General features: G+C 41.6%; 1 protein-coding gene and 1 long non-coding RNA gene across 2 annotated transcripts in view; both read left to right on the top strand.

The window, feature by feature from the left end:
- LOC117445803 (uncharacterized) overlaps positions 1-23,463 on the top strand; it is an 83,301-nt gene that overhangs the window by 20,419 nt on the left and 39,419 nt on the right. Inside the window, exon 2 of the long non-coding RNA XR_004552044.1 lies at positions 15,628-15,913. This is a non-coding gene — a long non-coding RNA (uncharacterized lncRNA). The remainder of the gene's footprint in view (positions 1-15,627; positions 15,914-23,463) is intronic.
- Positions 18,574-21,585, top strand: sox2 (SRY-box transcription factor 2). Its single transcript, XM_034081681.2, has one exon. It carries the CDS (start codon positions 19,621-19,623, stop codon positions 20,578-20,580), a length of 960 nt encoding a protein of 319 aa, XP_033937572.1. The 5' UTR covers positions 18,574-19,620; the 3' UTR covers positions 20,581-21,585.

Here is a 23,463-nt window from a genome sequence, read left to right as displayed (position 1 = left end):
CTCTTTGCTTGCTGCTATCTGGCTCATCCTTTGTCTTGTTATCGAGGTTTCAGGGTTTATTCTGGCTGCTGTTATTGACAGGCCTTTCGCTTCACAGCCAACTAATGCATCCCTAATCCCACCTTTGTTACTGTGGAATGTTTTCTCTCTCTCGCAGACACACACACACACACACACACACACACACACACACACACACACACACACACACACACACACACACACACACACACACACACACACACACACACACGCACACGTTTTTGCCACTTCGTGAGGGTGTGTTTTTGGGCCACAAGGATGTTGATCCCAGCTTTCTGTTTGTTGGGGAAAGCCATCTATCAATCAAAAAGGGACTGGTGTCTGTGTGTTTGCTTGTGCATGTGAGCGTGCACGTAGGTCTTGAGTGACAGGCGGAATCGTGGCTGAGGACGTTTGATAAGCTTGTATTGTCGGTCGCCGTTGTCCCCCCCCCTCCTCCTCTCCTCCCCACCTCCACCTCGATAAGAAATACATTCGACTAGAGCTGATAACGGTGTCAGGAGCGGTAAAGCCCCACTCTAAAGAGACACACACACGCCACAGGAGAGGTGTCTTTCTTCAAACACCTTGGCTGTAAATGATACTCTCAACAAACAGCGACGACAACACAACTCAGGAAGAAGAAGATTCAGATATCGTGTGTGTGTGACGGAGGGTGTGTTTGGAGGGAGAGTGATGTGCGATATGGCTGGAGGATATGCTATGGGCTTATTGAATAAGGTCTTAGTGATAGCACCACTATGTGTGTGTGTCTGTATGCTTGTGTGTGGTGTGTGTGTGTGTGTGTGTGTGTGTGTGTGTGTGTGTGTGTGTGTGTGTGTGTGTGTTGTGAAGAGCACAGAAAGAATACAGTAATAGGCTTAGAGCGGCAAAGTGTCAGACTCAACAAACACACTGCTCTCAAAGACTGACTGGTGTGTGTGTGTGTGTGTGTGTGTGTGTGTGTGTGTGTGTGTGTGTGTGTGTGTGTGTGTGTGTGTGTGTGTGTGTGTGTTGTACACCAGGCTTTACAATCAGATCGTCTTCACCGCTGTTTTGAAATGTTCCCCGTTGAGGTCAAAGATGCCATCAGCCAACTCAGAGAGGCCTTCAGGCAAGTCAAACTTGTTAAAAGGTGTTACAGTTTCTTTACAGACATTATCACCAAGGAAAGGAATCTAATTAAGGCTGCGGCCACACGAGGACGAAAACGGCTAAACGCATAGGATTAACGCAATCGCAAACAAGCTTCCGTCCACACGCAATAGTTATCCGGATAGTGTCTGTCCACACGAGACCGCTCCGTTTAGCTCCAACCGCTGGAGAAGCTGCAGTACATATGCAGGAGCCTCTACGTGGCGCTGTAACTTCCTCCACAAAAGCAGCGAAGAAGCATGGTTGTCATGGTTGCCCTTCTGTTTATTCGCCGCGGTGGGGGCCGAGGGAACCGGGCAGAGTTTTTCGCCAGTCAACGTGTATTAAAGTTTAAATCTTCCGGACAAAATTACAAAAGTGCCGGTCAAAGGTCTTCTTTGTTATTTATTGAGCTTTAAAACAAATGAATAACGACTCTATATAATATAATAATAAAATACACGGAGCCTCTCTTTTTCCTCCCTCTCTTCGGACAGCCCAGTGTCTGTCTCATGCAGCAGCTGATCCAGTAATGAGTGACCCGGCCGACAGTAAAAATAAATATATTTATAACTAGTTTAGGGAGTTTGAGAGGTAATTAAAATAGGTAAGGGTGATGATCTGACTTGAAGTGTGTGTTTTGCTGCAGCGGGAGGAGCTGCAGGTGAGCAGAGCTGCGTGTCTCCGTCCTGTCAGATTAGACTTCACTCGCGTTTAGGTCCATATCGAGAGAAAGATAAATAATCTGAATTCAGTGTGCAGTTTACTTTGATGCGGGGGTGAGCAGCAGAGGTGGGGAGAGGCGGAGCTATTGCCTCATCATTATCAGGAAATGATCGTAAGGGCGTACACACGGAGCCGTTGGACCCCCCAGAGCGTTGCGTATGCCGTTCTATCCACCTTGGGACCCGTTATCGTTTCCTCAGTCGTTTAGTGCCGTATTCGGTCGTCCTCGTGTGGCCGAACGGTCTATATGACACTAAACAGTAACGCAAACGACCGTTTTCGTCCTCGTGTGGCCGCAGCCTAATCCTTTGGAAAGGTCATCCCTGTAAGTAGAGGCATCAACACTGGGAGAAAAATGTCATCACTGTAAGCAGAGAGGACATTTGCATACGGCAATGACAAAAATGTAAATTCAACGACACGATCAAAAACTTTTCCTATCTGTTTTTAAAGAAGAAATCCTAAATGCATCCTTTATATAAAAAATGGTTATAGTATAGGTACTTCTCATCGGTTGAGACTGTAAAACGAACCCATTTCTGTGTAGTTTGTTGATTACTCAGTTTAATGTAGGGCTGCAACAAACATTGTTGATTAATCCGTCAGTTATTCTTTATTTTTCACATTCAGGTTAGCTTTTTAATTGTGTTGGTCTTTAAAATGTCAGAAAGTTGTAAAAAAAAAATATATATAGAAATGTTATTCATTGGGATAAACCCCTTGAGATGCACCATCTCGTTTTCAAGGGGGTCCCGGTGGTTTCAATGTCACCCTTTGTTTCCAAAAGCACAGAGGAGGTCTTCAAATGCCCAGATAAGAGAATTTGTACTATTATACTTGTATTATTTAGTTATCTATCAAGCAAAATGCCCAACGTCTGATGGTTCAGTTTCTCAAAATTGAGATTTCACGGTTTCCATAATTTCTTATTATAATTATATATATCATTATTTTGGGGACAGTTTTAATGAGAGTTTGTGCTTTGGCATATTGTGATGGGTATATTTGTCTGGCTTACACAGAGCGATTAATCAAGACATATATTGTCAAATCATCCCGCAGTGATGGCTGATAATGATAATGAGTCACTCAGGTTTGTGAAGCAGCTTCAAGAATTTAGACTTGATTCAATTAAGACTCTTCATCATGAAAACAAAATACTGCAGGGACTATCTGGTGACAGAGAAAATCAAGTGTGTGACAAAAAAACAATAACTCTTATGTAGTTTTTTTGGTAAAAAAGATACAATGGAATCTGTAGACTTGTCACTTGCAACGTGTCAATGTAAAGTAGGAAATGTAGCTCAATGTTTCCATATTTTTCCCATTTTTTTATGACTGCAAAATAAACTGCTCGAAACAAAAAGTAAGTAATAATAAATTATAACTCTGAAAAACATCACACAATGACAAATTAATCAGTAAGTGAATGTAGATCAATAAAATGTAACACAATAAGTATGTCATCATTATTATATTCACACAGAACTATCACGGAAAACATAAAGAACATGAAGTTTATCCAACAAAGCTATTCATATAAGTGACAAATTAAGATGCTGAGATTGAGATAAAACATGTTGAAACTTGATCAAAGTTGATGCTAAACAATAAATAACTAAATAACATCAATATTACATACTACTTAAAACTCAAATATGTCTTCAGAAACTGTAGATTTCGGACACTAAATATGTTGGATATTCCTTTCAGAAAAAGAGAGATGGAAAAAAAATAAAACCAGGTTGAGCGCAAACAACATTTGCACAAGTCGTCCATTACTGCAGTGAAAGAACAGTGACCTGTGAAGAGATTTCAGGAATAGGGCCAGAGCACGAAGTGATTGGAGGACCAAGGACATAAAGGAAGAGAGAGAAAGCGAAAAAGATAAAGAAAGAGTGAAATTACCTGAGGGCAGGAGAAAAGAGGGTTATTGTGAATGTGCATTAACAGGGTGTATGATGAAGTTAGTTTTTTGTGCTGTGTGCAGTGACTAGGGGCTAAGGAGTCAGGAGGAGGGGAGGGAAATCAATGGCAAATTACACGCGCTCGGCTGTCCCATTGTACAGTATGGCCGCTATATCCTAAAGAAGGCACTTCTAAGATGATGCAGCCAAATGGTGGATGGACTCCAAGATCATTTTTATTGATTTTGAGGGGATGTCAATAGATGGGGGGGGAGAGCAGGAGGTGGTGTGTGTGTGTGTGTGTGTGTGTGTGTGTGTGTGTGTGTGTGTGTGTGTGTGTGTGTGTGTGTGTGTGTGTGTGTGTGTGTGTGTGTGTGTGTGTGTGTGTGTGTGTGTGTGTGTGTGTGTGTGTGTGTGTGTGTGTGTGTGTGTGTGTGTGTGTGTGTGTGTGTGTGTGTGTGTGTGTGGAGGTTGGGATGTGTGTCACAGGGCCAGTACAATACCCCCAGACCTCAGCTTTTTGTCCTTGTCCACACATTAACAACACACCCTGTCCCACTGCTTTTCATTTACATTAGTGCCTGGATGGGCGAGCGAAGGACACGGACATAGAGAGAGTGAGAGAGGCTTTCCATTAAAGAAGTGGTCCCGCAGCAGATGCCCGCATTGTTTGCGTTCGAGAGCCCAGAAATATCTGGTATTAGGAATGAGTCCATCAGTGGAGTCATCTAGTTTTCCACTTCAGAGCTAATAGGTGTAAGGCTGTTATGAAGATTGGATTTTAAGGTTGCCTGTGTTTGAGGAAGAAAAGAGAGAATAGTGATATTTCGGTACTTCGAAAGTATCAACGTATCCAGTCCTAAAGAGTCCAGCTCTGTTGTCTTTAAAGAAAAGCCAATGTCATAAAAAAAGTATTTAGCTGTTTGTGAAGCATTAGCTTGAAGTGATCATTTGTCCTTGAGCAAGGAGTAGTTACAGACATGCACCTTGCATTGCTGCTCTGCTGCCATTGTTCTGTGTGTCAGTGACAAATAGTAAAGTATGTTCGAAAGACACTTTTTAAATGCAATCCCATCTGTTGTGACAGAGATGTTGGGTTGAAACATACAGTTGGTCGTGGGCGTTATATGTCAATGTGTCTTCTGTCATCCTTAATGGCATCACTATTCACTCATGTTTTAATACAAGTCCAACATCTCTCATATAGGTCACTTATTTGTGCATTCAAACAAATATATACCAAGTCTTTTAATGTTTCATATTTCAGTACAGGATGGGTTTCAGTGGTCAATTCTCCAACAACCGAGAGAGAATAGTGCGTGTGTGAATTTAATTATATTAGACGTTGTGTGTATCACAGAGCAACATGGCAGTGCTAAATGCAGCAGATGTTAACCGTAGGAGGCTAACACTGCAGACTGCAGATCCGCTGCAACTCTCACTACCTTTAAATCCAGACCAAAGACATTTCTTTTTGCCGCTGCTTTTAATTGAACTATTCACATCTTAAACGGCAATGTTTATTTTATTATCTTTTCTTTTTAATGACTGATTTTAAATGCCATTTTCTTAATGTCTTTCGTTTTTTGTAAAGCACTTTGAATTGCCTTGTGTTGAAAGGTGCTATATAAATAAACTTGCCTTGCCTTGCCTAACACATGACAGCTTGGAGCTCCTTGGTTGAGGGCAAACACACACATGCTCACACACACATACACACATAGTTATACTCTCTCTCTCACACACACACACACACACACACACACACACACACACACACACACACACACACACACACACACACACACACATTCATACGCAATGATAATCACAGGAATGCACTCGTGAAATAAATACAAGCAAACAAGGCAGCAGTTCACAAGTGGGAACATATTCTCGCAATATGTTTCCACTTGTGATTATATGCACACACACACACACACACACACACACACACACACACACACACACACACACACACACACACACACACACACACACACACACACACACACACACACACACACACACACACACACACACACACACACAGCATAGATAGACGTGGCCATATGCATCATGTTCCCCAAACTGTGATTATGTAAAAGCAGCAGTACTGGAAAACGCAATGCGCAAAGATAACAAATGAAATCTTGCAAATAATTGCCAGATGAACAATTAAAGTATAAGAATTAGGCCCCTTCAAGAGTGATAATATTTGATTTATATTTTTACTTCTTGCTTTTTAATGTAACTCATACTCTGTAACCTTAGTATTTGTATTTTGTTTCCGTCTCTTGCAAACCTTTTAACACTTTTTTTGCAAATATTTATATATGTGTAATTCTCAAAGATTTCTGACATTCACCTTCAGGTTTTGAATTGTCCGATTCCAAATGCACACACAAGCCAATGGATGTAAACAGCCTTCTAAATCCAACTGACTAGATGTGAATTGTATCTCTGGAAAAAAAGGCACTTGCTCCTTGGGTTTGCCATGACATGATGTGAATGTGTCGTGCTTTCTTTACTTTTCACACATGCACACTAACACACACCAAGTTACGCAAACAGACTTGATTTATTTTCCCGCGGACCTCAATGCATTGCTGCGTCCTTTATGAGCTGGTTGTGAAATTCAACAGGTACTGTTTAAATAGGAGATGTGTGTGTGTGTGTGTGTGTGTGTGTGTGTGTGTGTGTGTGTGTGTGTGTGTGTGTGTGTGTGTGTGTGTGTGTGTGTGTGTGTGTGTGTGTGTGTGTGTGTGTGTGTGTGTGTGTGTGTGTGTGTGTGTGTGTGTGTGTGTGTGTGTGTGTGTGTGTGTGTGTGTGTGTGTGTGCGTGCGTGTGTGCGTGCGTGTGTGTGTGTGTGCGCGTGCGTTCAGGGAGAATGTAGTCATGACTCGCTCCGACCACAGGGTTTGAGGCCTTCCTGAAACACACACACATTATCAGTGAGGTGCTAGGTTTCTCAGCCTGAAGATAAACACTGAACATTTATGACTTCTTCACTTTACAGCTTGTTGACTCTGTGCTTCTGAGTGTTGGACATTCTGTAGCCTGTTGGAAATGCTGCAGACTGAAACAACTCGCTGTGTGTGAGAGCACATTTAGCAGGGTGTTGCGAAAAAAGCACACATTCCCACTAAATCAGGAACCTAGCCTAGACACGCCAAGTTTTCCACACCATCATACCATATATTGCTTTAAGGAAACATGAGCCCCGTTATGAACTCAGACATCAACAGCTGAGTGGCACTATCATTGAAAGCCTATCATGAGTCTCTTGTACCTGAACATAAATAGAGCCCTTAACTAGGCTTGTGGAGACTAAAGGGATGATGGACAATACAGTATTTACCTACGCTGATATGAAGGTGACTACTAACTAACTTAATATCAGAACTAAGTGATTTAAATAAAAAAACATGAACAATGTTAAGATTTTCCTTGCGGAGTGTTCCCTTTTAATCAGCATGATAGCATCTTTAAATCCTTCATAACAAACCAGTTTGCAATTCTTCCCATGGATCTGACATCTGACTTCGCTCAACATAACTCTGCTCACCAGTGTTCTTTAAGAGTAGTTTATATTATGGATACGATGTTGATTGTGATTATATTAAAGATAACATCATCAGATTAATGGAACTGTGACATTGCCACCGTCACACATGTCTTTAAAAGGGATCTGTTTCTGGAATAGAGGAGGAGACATTGCTATTTTAAGTTGATCAGCTGCTAAAAAGACCATGAAAAGGCGGAGCAGAACAGTCCTCAAATATGTACGTGTTTGTAAGGAGCGTACATTTCTCAAGGTGATGTCCTGTAGTACATCTGACACCATACTGTGACAGTAAAGAGCCAGCTAAAGCTCACAGCTCACTGGTGGTGTTTTCACTGCATGTTATAGAGTTAGTGCAAATACGCAGAGTAACGTTTTTATCTTCAATTATTTTTATTTTTGCTTGTCGGGGTTTGCTTGTGATTAACGTTTGGCCCAAATACCGCTCCTGCTCACAGGTATGATGTGACAATGACAGCAAGGTTAGCAAAGATGATTGTTGAGGCTCAGCAATGCGATAAACTCAGCCACTGGATGAAATAATCCTGATTACATTTGTCAGCATCCGACCTGACACTTCTCTTTGTCGTCGTCTTCCGTGTATGTTCTTGTGTGTACATTGTCAGTGTGTGTCCACCGTGTGTGTTCACCGTGTGTGTGTGTTAAAGCCAGGGGAATGTCCTGGTTCATTACCAAAGCAGTAGCATTCCCTTGCTAACCATCCAAGCATCGCAGAGGTCTGAACCTGCCATGATCATCCCTGGTCCTGGATAAACATCAAAATGCTCTCCTCTCCTCAGTCCTTGCTAATCAGATGCCAGGCTCAGTCGCTGTCAGAAGACACGCCAACATACTCTCAGTGTGGACCAGGGCTATCTGTGTGTGTCTCTGCCAGCTTAAATCTGCCTGCTCTTCCTGTTGCCTAGTGCCTCTTTACCCCGGTGACCGTGGCTTATATTCTCCCCCACATACAGACCAGTCAGTATGAACACCAATGGGAGTTTTTTTTTTCTCTACCCGAGAAGAAACATGTTTTTTACTTGTATTGACACTTGCACGTTTATTTCAAGAGTACCATCTATCAATCAGGTGTCTAACATTTTAAGTGGGCAGTCCCTAAATCCCCTTTGAAAAACACTAGATAGAGTAACACTGTTAAAGTCACAAAGTCTGTCACTTACATTGTTGCACCAAAAAGCTCAGCCAGGTTCAATTTAACATGGTCTTCTCTGTCTAAACATAGCCATAGAAGTAGTAGCAAAAGCTGCAGACTTCGTTTTCATCAAAGACTTATCCAATTGAACACACTAATATCAGTTTTAGAATTGTTGATGTAATTGATCACTTTTTTTACCCCTTCATCCCCAAAAATGCTTTAGCAAACCATACTATTTTTTGTTTTCTCATGTTCGTATCTACAGTACAGCACTTTATTTAAACCTGCAATTACAGTTTTGAATCACTTTTGAACCAGTTTAACAATCTCTAAAAGTTGTACCAACATATTGATACTGAAAGAGATTTAAGAGCTTTTTTGAAGCTGTAACAAAAACTAATGAGCGCCGATAGTACACCAAAACAGTGAAGTTGCGGGTGAGCTAAAATAAAGTGAAAGATAGCTTCAAACAGTGTTTTAAAAACAAAAACAATACTGATAATGCGACACTGTTGTTCACTCTGCAAAAATATACTTTTTCAATCTTTGAGAAGTTACTTTAGAGGACATTTTAGGGTAACTCTTAAGTTCATTCTGTAACTTTGTGGGATAAGAAGTTCACAAATGAATGTCATCAGTCAGTGTCCTCACTCACGTGTGTACTAATACACATGTGTGTGTGCAGGCGTGTGTGAAGGTATCATCTCGGCTCGGTAGCAGCTAGCTAGCGGCTAAATTACTTTCCACACTTCATTAGCGGCGATGAGGTGAGCTGCTCATCTCCTCATTGTTAGCTAGCGCTAAGCTGCAGTAATCCCAAACAAAGGGCCGGGGCCTCGCAGCAGCCTGCGTGGATTAGACCGCTTTCTAGAAAAATCCAAGAGAGATTCATTCTCATTCAAATTGGCCTGTAAACAAAACCAGCGGTGGCCGGGAGAGAGATGAGTGTATGATGGATTGAGTGTGAAATATTGTGTATGTATACATGTGTAATATCTCTGTATTGTGTGTTTGTTTGTGTGTGTGTGTCTGTATGAAGCAAGTGTAAATTACTGAGAGTGTGGAAGCTCCACAGTAAACAAGTGAAGGAGAAAAGGAGCAGAAATGGATAAAGAATAACAATTCGACCCAGCTGTATATTTAAATTACACAATACACTTCTGGAACCTCCCCAATTCAATGAACATTTCAAATTTGGTGCTCAAAACTTTCTAAAACTAAATTTAAGAGTCCATAAAAATAAAATCAAGTACTTTGGTTTGGATTCAATGTATATCATGGTTCAGGTCCTTTTAATCCTTGAACGTTTGTCAAATTGAGGGCTTCAAATGTTTGGAAAATGGACAACAGACATCAAAAGCGCCTGAATTCATACGTTTTTGAAAGAAAGAAAATGAAGTTATTTAGATTTGTTTTACTCATTTTCCGTAAATAGGTTGCGTTCCGCTGGCTTTAATGACTCCCACAGTGATGTCTTTGTTTTAAGCCTCTGCTGCCTTAAAAAAGGGAAGTTGGTCATCAACCATGATCCATGTCTTGATCCATAGTTGTGCCATCTATGTTAGGTCCTTGAATTTGAGATAATTGGGTTTGGAATTTGTTGTTTAAGTAGTTGAAAGTGATATATGGCTTGGCTTCTTTTTGAGAATATGCCGAAGGTACGACGTGGCTGATGTGTTGAAAATAGGCAATAATCGATCAGCAACATGTTCCTAAACAATCCCCTGTAGTATATCCATTGTATTAGGGTCGAGGCACACATTGCTACATTGAGGTCTCAAAAGCTTGGAAAAAAGTATTTCTACATATCTCCACAAACTTAAAGTAGCTGTGTGTTGTGCATGGTATATGTTTTGAAGTGGCTGTCAGTCTGTCAGATCATTTAGTTCTTCTTCTCATGTAAAGATGGCTTAAAACAAGATACCGATGTTTTCATCTTCTGCTCTTTTCATTGAGCCAGATGCAGCTGCTTGTCACGGGCTCAGCAGGAACATTTTCACTCAAGTGACGAGAGTTGTCCTTTGAGACATCCTGCTAATCTGACATGTTAATACTCGTAAATAACCATCCATCAGCCCAGTGAATGAGATATATTAAAGCAAGGTTCTTCATCGGGCTGATCTGATGTTTTGATTAGATGTTTTTGGGTTAATTCTACACTAAATGCCAACAAATATTCAAATATCATTACAGCCATGCATCACATTTCCTGATGCTCGTCACTCTTATTATTGGTTTTGATCATTATTAGCTGTCACTCAAATGGAATGCAAATCCAATCCAATCAAATGGGTTAGCTAACTATACAATTTGTCATTTTAATATGATGTCACTGAAAATGTAGCTGATCTGATGACCAGGCTTTCTGTGTTTTCATCCAGTATTTGATCATTCTAATGATAACATTATCCGGTGTGTTGGTTTATAATGTAGGACATGTACAGTAGTTAGTCAAATAGTAAACCAATTAGCAACCATCAGTCAACGATTTTGATTTGGTTGTCATGATGTGGCCTAAACGTTGCAAGTTAACCCAATAATCAAGTATTTAAAGATTGCAAATACTATCCTTAAATGTCATCATCTAGATATTAAATGTCCTGTCTAATCTTTAATCTAAATGTCTATCCACTAAATGTTTGGATTTCTGACGTTTTAATTGGCATTTTGGTTCATCCCTATGGTACATTATATTACATTACATATCATTTAGCTGACACTTTTGTCCAAAGCGACTTACGATAAGTGCAGTAACCAGAATATATGAAAGAAGTATGAACAAAAAGCTACACAGAAGTCTTAGCACATAAGGGTGGAATATACAAATGTATTTTATTGACGACATGTGCATTATATATATACCTGGGGTAAATGTGTTAACACTCTGTGGTGCTTCAAGGCCATCTGCTAAACAAGTCTTCATCAGACCAAAGAACAGTTGTTTCTGCGGCTGGATTATTAAGAGATCATTTGTGCTTCTTTACCGTGCTACTGTTCAGCTGCAGCTTTATAGAAAAGCAAAATGTCCAGGATTTAAATGATAGCAGTTTAGTTCACTAAATACATCATTATAATTTCATCATAAAACATTTCTCTGCTATTTGTGAGTTTTTTTTAAAAGAAATCACCAACATTATATTTTACTTTTAAAAAACGCTCAAGTTGACAACACGCATGCTAATATTCTCAGTGGAAAAAGTCAATAGGATACCGTAAATGTCTTTGCACGGCCATTAAACCTAACACAAAAACATGTTGTTTGGTTTGGCCTATTACAAACTAATGCACCAGCACTTTGGCTTTATGAGCGAATGTAGTTATCTTTCTGTTCTGAGTTTAAGTGCCATGCAATATCTATCCTTAGAGCCTCTTTTAGAGTTGGATTTGTTTCAGCTTTCCTGAACTTACTCACATTAAAGCTTAAAGTCCAGACATAATAATCACATTCATCTATCACCATGAACCATACCTGAAAAACATGGTGGCTTTTCCCAAAGCACACTGTCTGTATCTTCACTGTTTCAATTAGTTATGCTGCATTCTTCATTAATGACATTCCAGTGAAGTGTGTGGTTCTTTAAATATCTGACAGCTGTGTGTGTGTGTGTGTGTGTGTGTGTGTGTGTGTGTGTGTGTGTGTGTGTGTGTGTGTGTGTGTGTGTGTGTGTGTGTGTGTGTGTGTGTGTGTGTGTGTGTGTGTGTGTGTGTGTGTGTGTGTGTGCGTGCGTGCGTGCGTGCGTGCGTGCGTGCGTGCGTGCGTGCGTGCGTGCGTGCGTGCGTGCGTGCGTGCGTGCGTGCGTGCGTGCGTGCGTGCGTGCGTGCGTGCGTGTGTGTGTGTGTGTGTGTTTGGTTCCTGAACAAACAGCTGCAGGACTACAGCGTCTGTCCTGCACCTTTCTGATTCCTGCCATGTAGGCCTACATACTGCAGCAGTTTGCTGTTACGCAAATGTTGTCCACACAACTTTTTTCTTTTCCTGAAAATGTGTCCTTCAACACTAAAACTTGTAAAGCAAAATGGAAGCTAGACATTCCAACATATCGTAGAGTAGGACTGTCGGTGTTGATACCGCCAAATTGTCTGTCTTATATAGTATAAATAGGAAAGTGATTACGGAAAGTTGGCCTCTAGTTTGTTACATTCTGTCTGGTCTGTGCAGTCTTAAATATGACAAGAGGCCATCTTCTGCAGATGTATCGATAGCAGATGTTTTTTTTCTCCAGAAAGCTCTGAAAAACGACTGTTTGAATTCATAGAGGAAAATTAAGCCTTTAAGAAGGAGACTCATAAAACGGACTGTCCCTTTTTAGTGTTATACGAAGCAGTATAATAAAAAACAATATGAGAATTCGATGCTCCGTTTTTTTGGTAATGATGGTATTTGGTCTCAGTTGAACTTAATCAGCAAGACATATTTTTGACAAATACAATGAACAAATAAACACACTTTTTGAAACAGAAAAGAGTGGCTGTAGAATATTATTACATCAACTTTTATAATGATCAACTCTAGATTTAAACTATTTAACTTTCCATATTTGCTGATATAATGTTTTTAGCCATTCAACAATATTACTGTTTTCTACTCAAGGGCAAGTATAGCAGTGTTAATGATGGCTGTGAGGTGTGACATGATTGACAGTTGGTTTGCCATATCTCCCTCAATAGGGCTCCCATTTTTCACTGATTACTGTGTTGATGTGTCCGTATAACACACACACACACACACGCGAAACTATTGCCGACACACAAAGGGAGCCCACTGTGGCTCTCCCATCAGGCCAAGGTGCGAGAAAAACACACAAAACAGACGCAGCAAATGTGTCCACACTCATGCATATGGAGCATTAGTGTGTATGCATATGTGTGTATTGTGTGTGCACATGTCAATAGACAGATTCAATGTGAAAGGCATTAGCATTCAGTGATGATGTTTCTAAAGGCTCTCATGGTGCCACTGGACTCATGCGCTCACATTCAGCCTCTGTAGATGGGTTTATAATTAAAAGGGCTCTCGCTCTCTAATAGGAGTGGTGTGTGTGTGATTTAGAATATATGGCACAGATTGATCAGATAAAGAGCCAAAGTCATATTACTTCTACTGCTAAGCCTATTCACACTGAGAGCACTGATCCCCCTCTTTCAGTTTTTTCTCTGAGTCTGTAAATCTTCCTGTGACGCTGATTCTGCTGCTTTTCCCTTTCCTCTTCTGTTAACCCAAGTGTTTTTCAGAAATATTCCCCTCAGCGTTGGTATGTTGTGTATGCATGTAGAGTCCACTGAGCTCTCGCTGTCTGTGTTCAGCTACCGTGCCTTGTTCTGCGGAAAACCACTATTGTAGAAATGTTAAATGCATCACTTAGTCCGTGTGTAATGCAAATAAAATAAATAATGAAGCTATTTATTTTCGGGAAACAATCCTGATTACTATAAAATGACTTATTGAAACCAATGGTCACAGTAGATGCGTCAAAAGAGGAACATGGAATGCCGATCATGTTGTGTTTTCCTTATTTTATAGAGAGGAACTGATTTCATTTGCCGGCACACAAACAGAAACATGCCGATGGTGCTGTGCGACTGAAACTCCAGCAACTTTTTATCAGTGTGTGGACATTTTTCTCATATGAACTGAGTAAAGAATCATTCCAAATCTATGGTGACGCAGTACACAATATGAGGCCTTAGTCTTAATTCATTGTACGTGAAAACTTTATAAAATGTGATTGGTTGAAGGAGGAGGAGGCTAGTGTGTGTGTAGAAGAAAACTGGTTGTGTGTGTCTATCAATGTTTTGAAATAGATTCTTTACACACTTCTCACCTCTTCTGTCTTCCATTATCCCCCCCCTTGTATCCCCTCTCCTTTCCCTCCACTCATTCCTCTCTCCTCCTCACCCCTCATCCCCTCATCTAGTGCCCCTATCTCCTCCTGCTGCATCCCCCACAACCTCCCCCCCCTTGATAGACAGGGTGTCCTCACCTTATAACGATCAGTGACATCCAATATGTTTGGCTTGGGATCATCCCCTGTGAGTCCATTGTGCTTTCTGTTAAACGCTTTATTGATTAGCCATGAGTTAATTACAAATGACATCAACCGTGGGCATCGAGGTGGCCTGCACGCGGCTGCAGGATCCATCCTGGTGGAGGGAGCTATGACATGTTGACTACACACACCTGCAGGCGTGCATCTCCACCTTAGCGGGTTACGGCTACCTGCTTTCCCTCCTTATTAACAACTATGCATTTATGACATTTCACAGTGCCTTATCAACGCTTTAAGGGCATGCAATATTTTCTGGGCCATTATAGTGAAAAGGGAGTTTTCTGCGAGACACCAGGGGTATGCGCCCTGAATGCTTAATTCTATCAAGCACAACTTGACTCATCCCTATGCAAAAATTATGAGGCTGTGCCAAATCCACAGCTAATGTATTCTGGATTTAAGCTCCATTGTAAAATCCATAACACGCCTGCACCGGACCTGCTCTGCTGCAGCACCCCGAAAACAACCCCTCACCTCTGACTTTTTGCACAAAGTTAAGAAATGTAAACAATAGCAGAATAATAATTATAGCTTCATAATGACAATAATAATAATAATCGTTTCAAGCTTCAACAGCATGCACTTTTTCGAGATGTTTCCTTTTCATGCCGTGTCAGTTTCTCTTTGACATTGCCATGTACTTTGTGCAAAAGGAAAAAAGGAGCGAAAAAATCTTTATCAAATCCCCATTCTGAGGCTTTCAATAAGGCAGGCCATTACCTCACTGGAGCTTTTGTTCGGCCTATACAAGAGAGAACAAAATGGTTATTCAGGAGGACGCTTTAGATTTTTATTGTGGGCTTGCTATTCACAAAGAGCACCGTTATTGTATTAAAAGAACCATCTGTGGCAGAAACAATGGCTTCAAATTATCTGTGAATACCCAGTGAACAAAATATAAAGCTTTTTCCTGCTCATTATGTGGGCTAAGCTAGGGGGTGGAAGATATGAGAGGAGAGGCATAGACTTTGCTATAACTGACTTTTGTTGTTCTTGCTTGCATTCTTCTCCTTTTTAAATCGGCCCCCTTTTCACATTGTGTATCGCCATAAACGGCTTTTCTTGTTGCAGGGCTCGCGGAAAGAAGACAGCGCAGCTCCAGACAGACAGCGGGGTTACACGGCGGACATAGCGAGCCGGCTGCCGGATAGAAACAGCGCGGACTACCGGGGATGGGGAAACTTGCGGAGGGCGCCGTTTTGAGATTTCGCGGCCGGCGTTGGGAGCTCTGTGCCGGGCACGAGGAGGCTTCCTCACCGGGGGAAGCGCGAGGGAGTTATGGAGGAGGTTGAGAGGAACGGCATCTTGTTTAATGTCTGCCAATCAAGACGAGAGGAGGACAACTCCCAAACTGGCAGTAAGTTGGAGAGGAGAAGCCGTTTGTGTGTGCGTGTGTTTGTGTGTGCGTGTTGCTGTCGGTGTGTATCTAAGTGTGCGTTTGAATCGGGGTGTGTGTAAACCATGCAGTGTTGTGGAATGACACCGCATGGCATCATGACTGTCTGAGTTGTTGGCCGCTTTGCTTTACTCAACATGCACAGAATACATATTTTATTTATTTCCTTGACGTATTTGAATAATAATTATGGTTATGTTTTCCCCTTTGAATATGTATTATATACAACGGCAAACAAACGCTGGTTTAATTACAAATTATACAGAACTTTGGATTGTTATTTCTAAAATCGGTTACCTTTTATTAGGAGATTACAAATGTGTTCTTTTTCTCCGCTTAATATGCTTAACATTTTATTTATATTATTAATATTTTTATTTTCTTGCTTTAGCCTATATTTTAATTGCATATGGCCTTAAACGAAATGTTGTCAAAGTTGCAACCTGACAAATACTGCGTAAAATGCTAACTATTTTAAGTTTGTCGTCGACTTAAATATCATAAATATATCATGTCCAAATCTATTTGCAAGAAATAGTAAAATTATGAGATAAACCATCATTTGAGCAATAAACTCGTGTCTTCAAAATTCAAAACAATTGTATTCCTATGTTTATCTAAAAAATAAAAGGAAAACAAGCTCTACGTTATTTATATTTTCCACAATTATCTCCGAGCAGGATGTATTAATGATTTCATGAAGTATTTGCTCGGCTGCATCCCCAGCCCCTGTTACGGCCCCTAGTGGAAAGAAGAGACAAGTTTATTTCCATTTCACCTGAAATCTGTACCTCTCATTGCCATATATAGGCCTACAATAATAATTCAAATATATTCAAATCTTCAACATAATAACTACTTTTAATTGTGTCACGTGTAAGCTTGTATTTGCATTGCATTAGTTCCAAAAGTAGCATTATGCCATAGCTTTGTATGAGTTGACGTCCTCTTTGCGCAGTTGTTAAAATATTTTCCAGTTATATTGTTGCTCTTTTTTGTTTGCTTGTTTTTGCAGTGATCCTAAAATCATCTAAATTGGTGAAACCACTAAACAGTATGTTGATATCACAGCGTGGGGTGCCCGCTGTATTTGCTGTATCCATCCCAACCTGGTGGATCGCGGGGGGCTTACAAGTGGTCCGAGGGAGCCGCCCTGTTAGTTTCTACAGTTTTTTTGTCTAACAACGGCTTTAATTCAGGATGATTGTGGATGCAGGGCCATTCCCGGCTGGATGGGGCCTGCTTTCAGAGAGCTGCAGGGCCCCGCTGTTCCTTTATTATCATAAGCAGATTAGAGGTAGCGGGGAACACACTCAGATGCAGATAGCAGCCGAGCGCCCCATTTCAACCTTGCATTATAATGGCCCGAGCTGCATGTGTCGCCTCTCGCAGCCTATTAAGCACAAGATGAATCTTATGTAAGGTGGCCGGGGCCGGCATAATGAGAGCACGGGGGCTCCGCTCCTCCATGTATTATCAAATGACTAAAACAAAAATAATAAGGCTTGATTCATTCACTTTCAATTATGATTTAATCTAGAGACACGCATTTAAATCAAATTATTTCAGGTGTATGTACTTGATCTACCTTTAATTATTGGGGTTGTCTGATTTGCAGACAGGCTGTGTTGTGACTGAATACACCGCGTGCTGTCTGTTATTTTCAACTGTTGCTGGATAATAATATATAGCCTACGTATTAAAATAAAAATGCATGCTATTTACTATAAAAAATTAACCGAACTCTAAAAACAAGCTTCCCTTTTGCTGTGAGGAGAAGCCTGTCTGAGCATTTGCAGTTGCTTGCAGTTCCCTCTCTATCCAGTAGGCGGCACTAGTGTCCCACAGTCTTGTCTTTAGGATGGAGATTCAGCAGAAGCAAAACAAGTGGAACCCACACTTCCAACCGTAAAACATAACTTTGGTCGTTTTTGGATATTAAAACTATGTGAAACTATGAGTGAATAATTTCGCTTTAAACACGAAGATATTGGTTTTCTGTCATAGTAATCGCAGTGTGTTCGGTTTGATCTGGAATAAAGTGAAGCAGGTGGAGGCCGCTTTTCATTCACACTAATTGGCTGACACGCTTTCATCAGGCTGATATGAATGAGCTGTGCCTTTTGTGCAAACACACTTTATCTTAAAATATTCCTCACCTTTATTTCTCCTCCCCTCGTGTCCCCGGTAGGACGTTTCTCCCCCCCCCCCCCCCACTGCAAAGCCCCAACAACAACAGCAGCAGCAGCACTGTGGCAGTGGAAGTGGAGTGGAGTTGGGTCTTTGTCCGGACAGATGTAGCGACAACATCCCAAACAAAAAACGCTTATTTGTGCTGAGATGAGCCCGTCTGCCTTCTGTGTGTTGGCATTCAACTTCACTAAACAAAGGGCTGGGGGAAACATCTTGGATTACCTTTCCTCTTTTCAACGCTAAAACCAGCCGTGGCTTCCCCCCCCCCCCCCCCCCCTCTCACACACACACACACACACACACACACACACACACACACACACACACACACACACACACACACACACACACACACACACACACACACACACACACACACACACACACACACACACACACACACACACACACACACACACACCAGTGCTATTCAACGCTTTGAGTTAAGTTTATTTAAGTGTTGTTATGTTATTGGGCCGGTAAGTGGGGGCATTAGTGACTTTTTGATTCTGAACAACAGAAGTGTCACGGGCCAGGACTTAATGTCAGAACAATGCTGTCCAAGATAAGATGATACTGACACCATTAATGTCAACATTTGATTAATTTATTTAACAGTTTTTATTTATTTTGTTCATATTGTATTACAAATGACCCTTTGCACTTTAGATTAGATTTGGATGCTGCAAATGTTAATAAGAAAACAATCCAACACATTAATTGTTCGCTTTATATCTTAGACCATTTCTGACATATGTTGTGTGTTTATTAGGAAAGTTGTATTTTACTTGTAAATGTTTGCAAAACGAGTTTTCTAAACAGCCAGAAATATGTGTTCCAACTTCCTCTTTCTCCGTATTAATATAACTGCCAGTGTGCATATATTTCCATAGAAATATCTCCATAAGCCTGGAAATAGTAAATACTTTATATTGGCTCATATGGGCAGCCTGAGTGTGCGTGTGTATCGGGGCAGAGCAGCCCCGCCCATTTATGCTAATTAATGCCTCCCATTGGTGTGTCAGGGGAGCAGGGCCGCTCTGATTGGCCAGGTCGAAGCCATTTATTCTCTGACAGCCCCGTCACATGAATGGTTGTCTATTAACTTGTTCAAAAACTATCTGGAGTTGACAAGGCTCAGGCGGACACAGGCGAAAAGTACAGTTTGTTGATGCTTTCTCGGAGAGGCGACAGGAGAAGTTTTGTGGACACAACATAGCCGGGACCTATTGGGAGAAGGCTCTTTCCCACACACACTCCACACTCACCGAGAGGAGAAGAGAGTGTAGATGAGACGCGGCTTGTTGTTTTTTTTTCCAGAGAAAAAGTTGCAGAGCAGAATCGACAGGTAACTTTTAGCAGCAGCAGCACTGCGCTCCCCACTGCCCTGCCTCTGGCTTGTGGAGTTTGTCTCTGTGTGTTTTTATTTTTAAATTCTCCCCCCTCTCGGGAGGTCCAACTAAAAGCTGTTCCTGATGTATAACATGATGGAGACTGAACTGAAGCCCCCTGCTCCCCAAACCAACACGGGGGGCCCGGGCAACAACACGTCCGGAAACGGACCCAACCAGAAAAACAGTCCGGAGCGGGTCAAGAGACCCATGAACGCGTTCATGGTGTGGTCCCGGGGCCAGAGGAGGAAGATGGCGCAAGAAAACCCCAAAATGCACAACTCGGAGATAAGCAAGAGGCTGGGCGCCGAGTGGAAACTTCTGTCCGAGAGCGAGAAGAGACCTTTCATAGACGAAGCCAAGAGGCTGAGGGCCCTGCACATGAAGGAGCATCCGGATTACAAATACCGGCCCCGGCGGAAAACCAAGACCCTCATGAAGAAGGACAAGTACACCTTGCCCGGTGGGCTGCTGGCTCCGGGAGGAAACGGGATGGGATCTGGGGTCGGTGTGGGGGGCGGGCTAGGCGGTGGGGTGAACCAGCGGATGGACAGCTACGCAGCACACATGAACGGCTGGACCAACGGGGGCTACGGCATGATGCAGGACCAGCTGAGCTACCAGCACCCGGGGCTGAACGCGCACAACCCGAGCCAGATGCAGTCCATGCACCGCTACGACATGAGTGCGCTGCAGTACAACAGCATGACAGGCTCCCAGGGCTACATGAACGGCTCCCCGACATACTCCATGTCCTATTCCCAGCAAAGCACGCCTGGGATGACCGCCCTGGGCTCCATGGGGCCCTCCTCGGTGGTGAAGTCCGAGTCAAGCAGCTCCAGCCCTCCCGTCGTCACTTCGTCGTCCCACCGGGCCGGCCCGGGCTGCCAAAGCGGGGATCTGAGGGACATGATCAGCATGTACCTGCCCGGGGCGGATGTCAGCGAGCAGAACGCCCAGACCAGGCTACACATGTCCGGCCACTACCAGAGCACCGTGCCCGGGACGACGATCAACGGCACGCTGCCCTTAACACACATGTAAGAGACACACAGAGAGAGAAAGAGAGAAAAAATGAACTTTTATAAGATAAACTGTGGACTATTAACGTTGGACTATTTTTGTACAGAAAAAATTTGGGGTGGGAAAAGTTGTATAGAAGTCTCCAGGAAAAGGACACACGACTCTTTTTTTCTTTCATTTTATTCTAAGGAAGCTCTAGAGGAACGGTAGGAGATCCCCTGGTCACTGGTGGATGAAGTTTGGAAGACTAGAAAGTGGGAGTCGCAATCAAATGTTTTATTATTGCAATCACCTTTTTGTACAGTATTTATCAAAGAAACATTACAATCAGATTAAATTGTTTGTTAAACTGCAAGAGGTTGCAATTTCTTTTTTTTTCTTTCTATATATATAAAGCAACGCTGGTTCTGTAGAGAATATTAAAAGTGAAGAAGGCAGAACTGGAATTATATGGGAGTGATCAGTTATGCTCCTTTATACAGGAAACATTGGGAAGAAAAGGGACATAAAACGAAGCAGGTACTGTTTTTTCATTTAAGGTCAATACTACTTAACATTTTAATTTCTTAAAAAATGATAAGACACTTTTTTTTTCTCATACAACTTAAAATATAGGTTGTTAATTTATATCTCCGTCTCCCACTTTTCATCTGTTAGAGGTATGACGCTTGTGCTCTTTATTTTTGAGTTGTACAATTTCTGTATATTTACTGTGATATTTTAAGTTTTTATTTCAAAAATCCATTCCCGTAGTTGTATTTTAAAAATGGTGGCCTGTACGCAGAAGCCAACCACTCCATGTATATACTGGAACTAATACCATGCTTATAACAGTTACAATTTCAGCTGAGTATATTTTTTTTTCAATATGCAGTTTGAAATGAATAAATTTTGGAAATTTGGATACTTGAAATTGTTTGAGTTTTGATTTTATTTCTCTTTCGTATTTTGTTTCAATTGTCCTCTGTCTGTGGAGCTTTTCTGTCTTTCTGCTGATGTTAATTAATTCCTGTAACTGTAACACTGACTCTTTACATCTTCATGAATATAAAGTACAATATCTAGGCTAGAAAAAAAAAGATTTGGGGGGGTTATCATTGCTTCTTTTTAACTCCACTGTTCAAATAACTGGGCGTCATGTTTTCTATTTTCTAGTGCCTGCGGAGGGTCCAAGCCACGGTTTGTTGCCTGTTTCATAAAAAAAGTCGGCCAAAATTCAAACAACATTCCGAAATAATGTCATCTATCCTTTTTTAAACAAAAAAATCTAATCACCAATAATATTGACTGTTGAGGCCCAGGCTACATTTCTACATATATTTTATTTTTAATGAATTTATTACATTATTTATTATTGTGTATCAATATCTTGGCCTGCTTTTGGGACAGGAGACTGATTGAGAACTAATAAGGTTATTTAAAAACGGGCATACAAAACATATTTATTTCCATAATTAATTTACAGTTATTATAGATTGGTACATGTCTTCAGCATTTCTGTCATTGGTGGATTTTAATTTTAACGACACTTAACTGTGACGGCAATCTATGAGTATTTACAACAACCTAATCATTTGAGCTCAGGCCTGTTTCATGTTGTTACATTTCCTCTCGATGTTTGGTTTAACTAATAAGGTCGGTGTGATACTTTTTGGACTATTTTTGTAATACTCAAAATAATGGAGCTGCTTATCACTTATTAGCTTATCACTCTAAATGTTCAATTAGGTCTAAATTAAAAGGTGAGCCCTGTTGAAAGGAGCCAGGCGAGCGGGACCAGCGAGATGCTTTTTCACCCGCCATGTAATGGCTCCATATAAAGTCTCGAGTGAGCCCATTTTAATGTAATGTTTAATCAAACGGGCCCTGCTGTTTCCCGTTAACCCCGGTTCTCACGGTTCAAGCTCACCGGGACTCATCATTACCAACAACCCCTCCTGCCTTAGAAAAAACACGGAACCGGTTCCAAAACGTTCCCATGCATCTACCAGCCACCCCTCCTCCCCCATAATAATAATAATCCTTATGATGAGCTAACTGCTCGCCTGAATTTAACTAACGGTTTTAAATCTGGTGTGTGAGAGAGAATGTGTGTACACAGCGAGGTAGATTAGGGCCGTTGTGTCTTGCAGGCTGGGTCCCGGGGGAGTGGAGCTCACATTAACCGGCAGATGAATATTTGAAGAGGCCCCTCGGTATTTATCCTCTCCCGCTCCCCCCTCTATGTCTCTCTCAGCCGGACCTTCAAGAGATCAGGGGATCGTTGGTTGCCCCATTAATTATTGATCCGAGCAGCTGAATTGGTTGTAATAGCCGAACACACCGGTGATAAACCAGTTGTTTTTAAAAGGTCGCACGCATTAAAGTCTCATTTTTTTCCACCAACACCGGGCCCCTGCAGGCCCGGAGGCCCCGCAAAATGATTATTTTTTCCCGGCTGAGCGCAGCACCTTTGATGTGGTGGAAACGCTTTCTGAATGCAGAGAATATATTATGTGGCCATTTGATGGTTAACTTGTATTTTCTATGGAGTCTCATAAAAAGCTGAGGATTATTTGTAACGCCTGTAAAGATTGCATGTTCAAAATCAGGGTTTAAGGCCTGGGCTTCTTTTAAAAAACAAAACCAAGGTGTTATAGGCACACATGTTATCATGTTGTGCTTGATACTGATGCCTTCTCTCTGGAGTTTATTTGGGAGTATTTTTGGCAACACATCCATGCTTTTAAATGTCCACTCTGTTTGTATTTTATTGTGAAAACCTTATATTAATGATAACATAGTCCCTTCCCGTGTGAGTGAGGCCACAAAGTGGGACACGGTAAATGTTCACTCTGAAAACACTGATATCGCGTTATCGCAGTAGAAAAATATTAGCCCGCATTTAGCCCTGTGCTTTCCAAA

Source organism: Pseudochaenichthys georgianus, chromosome 4, assembly GCF_902827115.2.
Source record: "Pseudochaenichthys georgianus chromosome 4, fPseGeo1.2, whole genome shotgun sequence".
Lineage (NCBI taxonomy): Eukaryota > Metazoa > Chordata > Actinopteri > Perciformes > Channichthyidae > Pseudochaenichthys > Pseudochaenichthys georgianus.
Note: the sequence above shows the minus strand (reverse complement) of the source record. Positions and strands in the feature narration are given on the sequence as shown.

Coding starts and splice junctions, on each gene's coding strand:
- sox2 (XM_034081681.2), top strand. CDS start 19,621: ATGTATAACATGATGGAGACTGAACTGAAGCCCCCTGCTCCCCAAACC.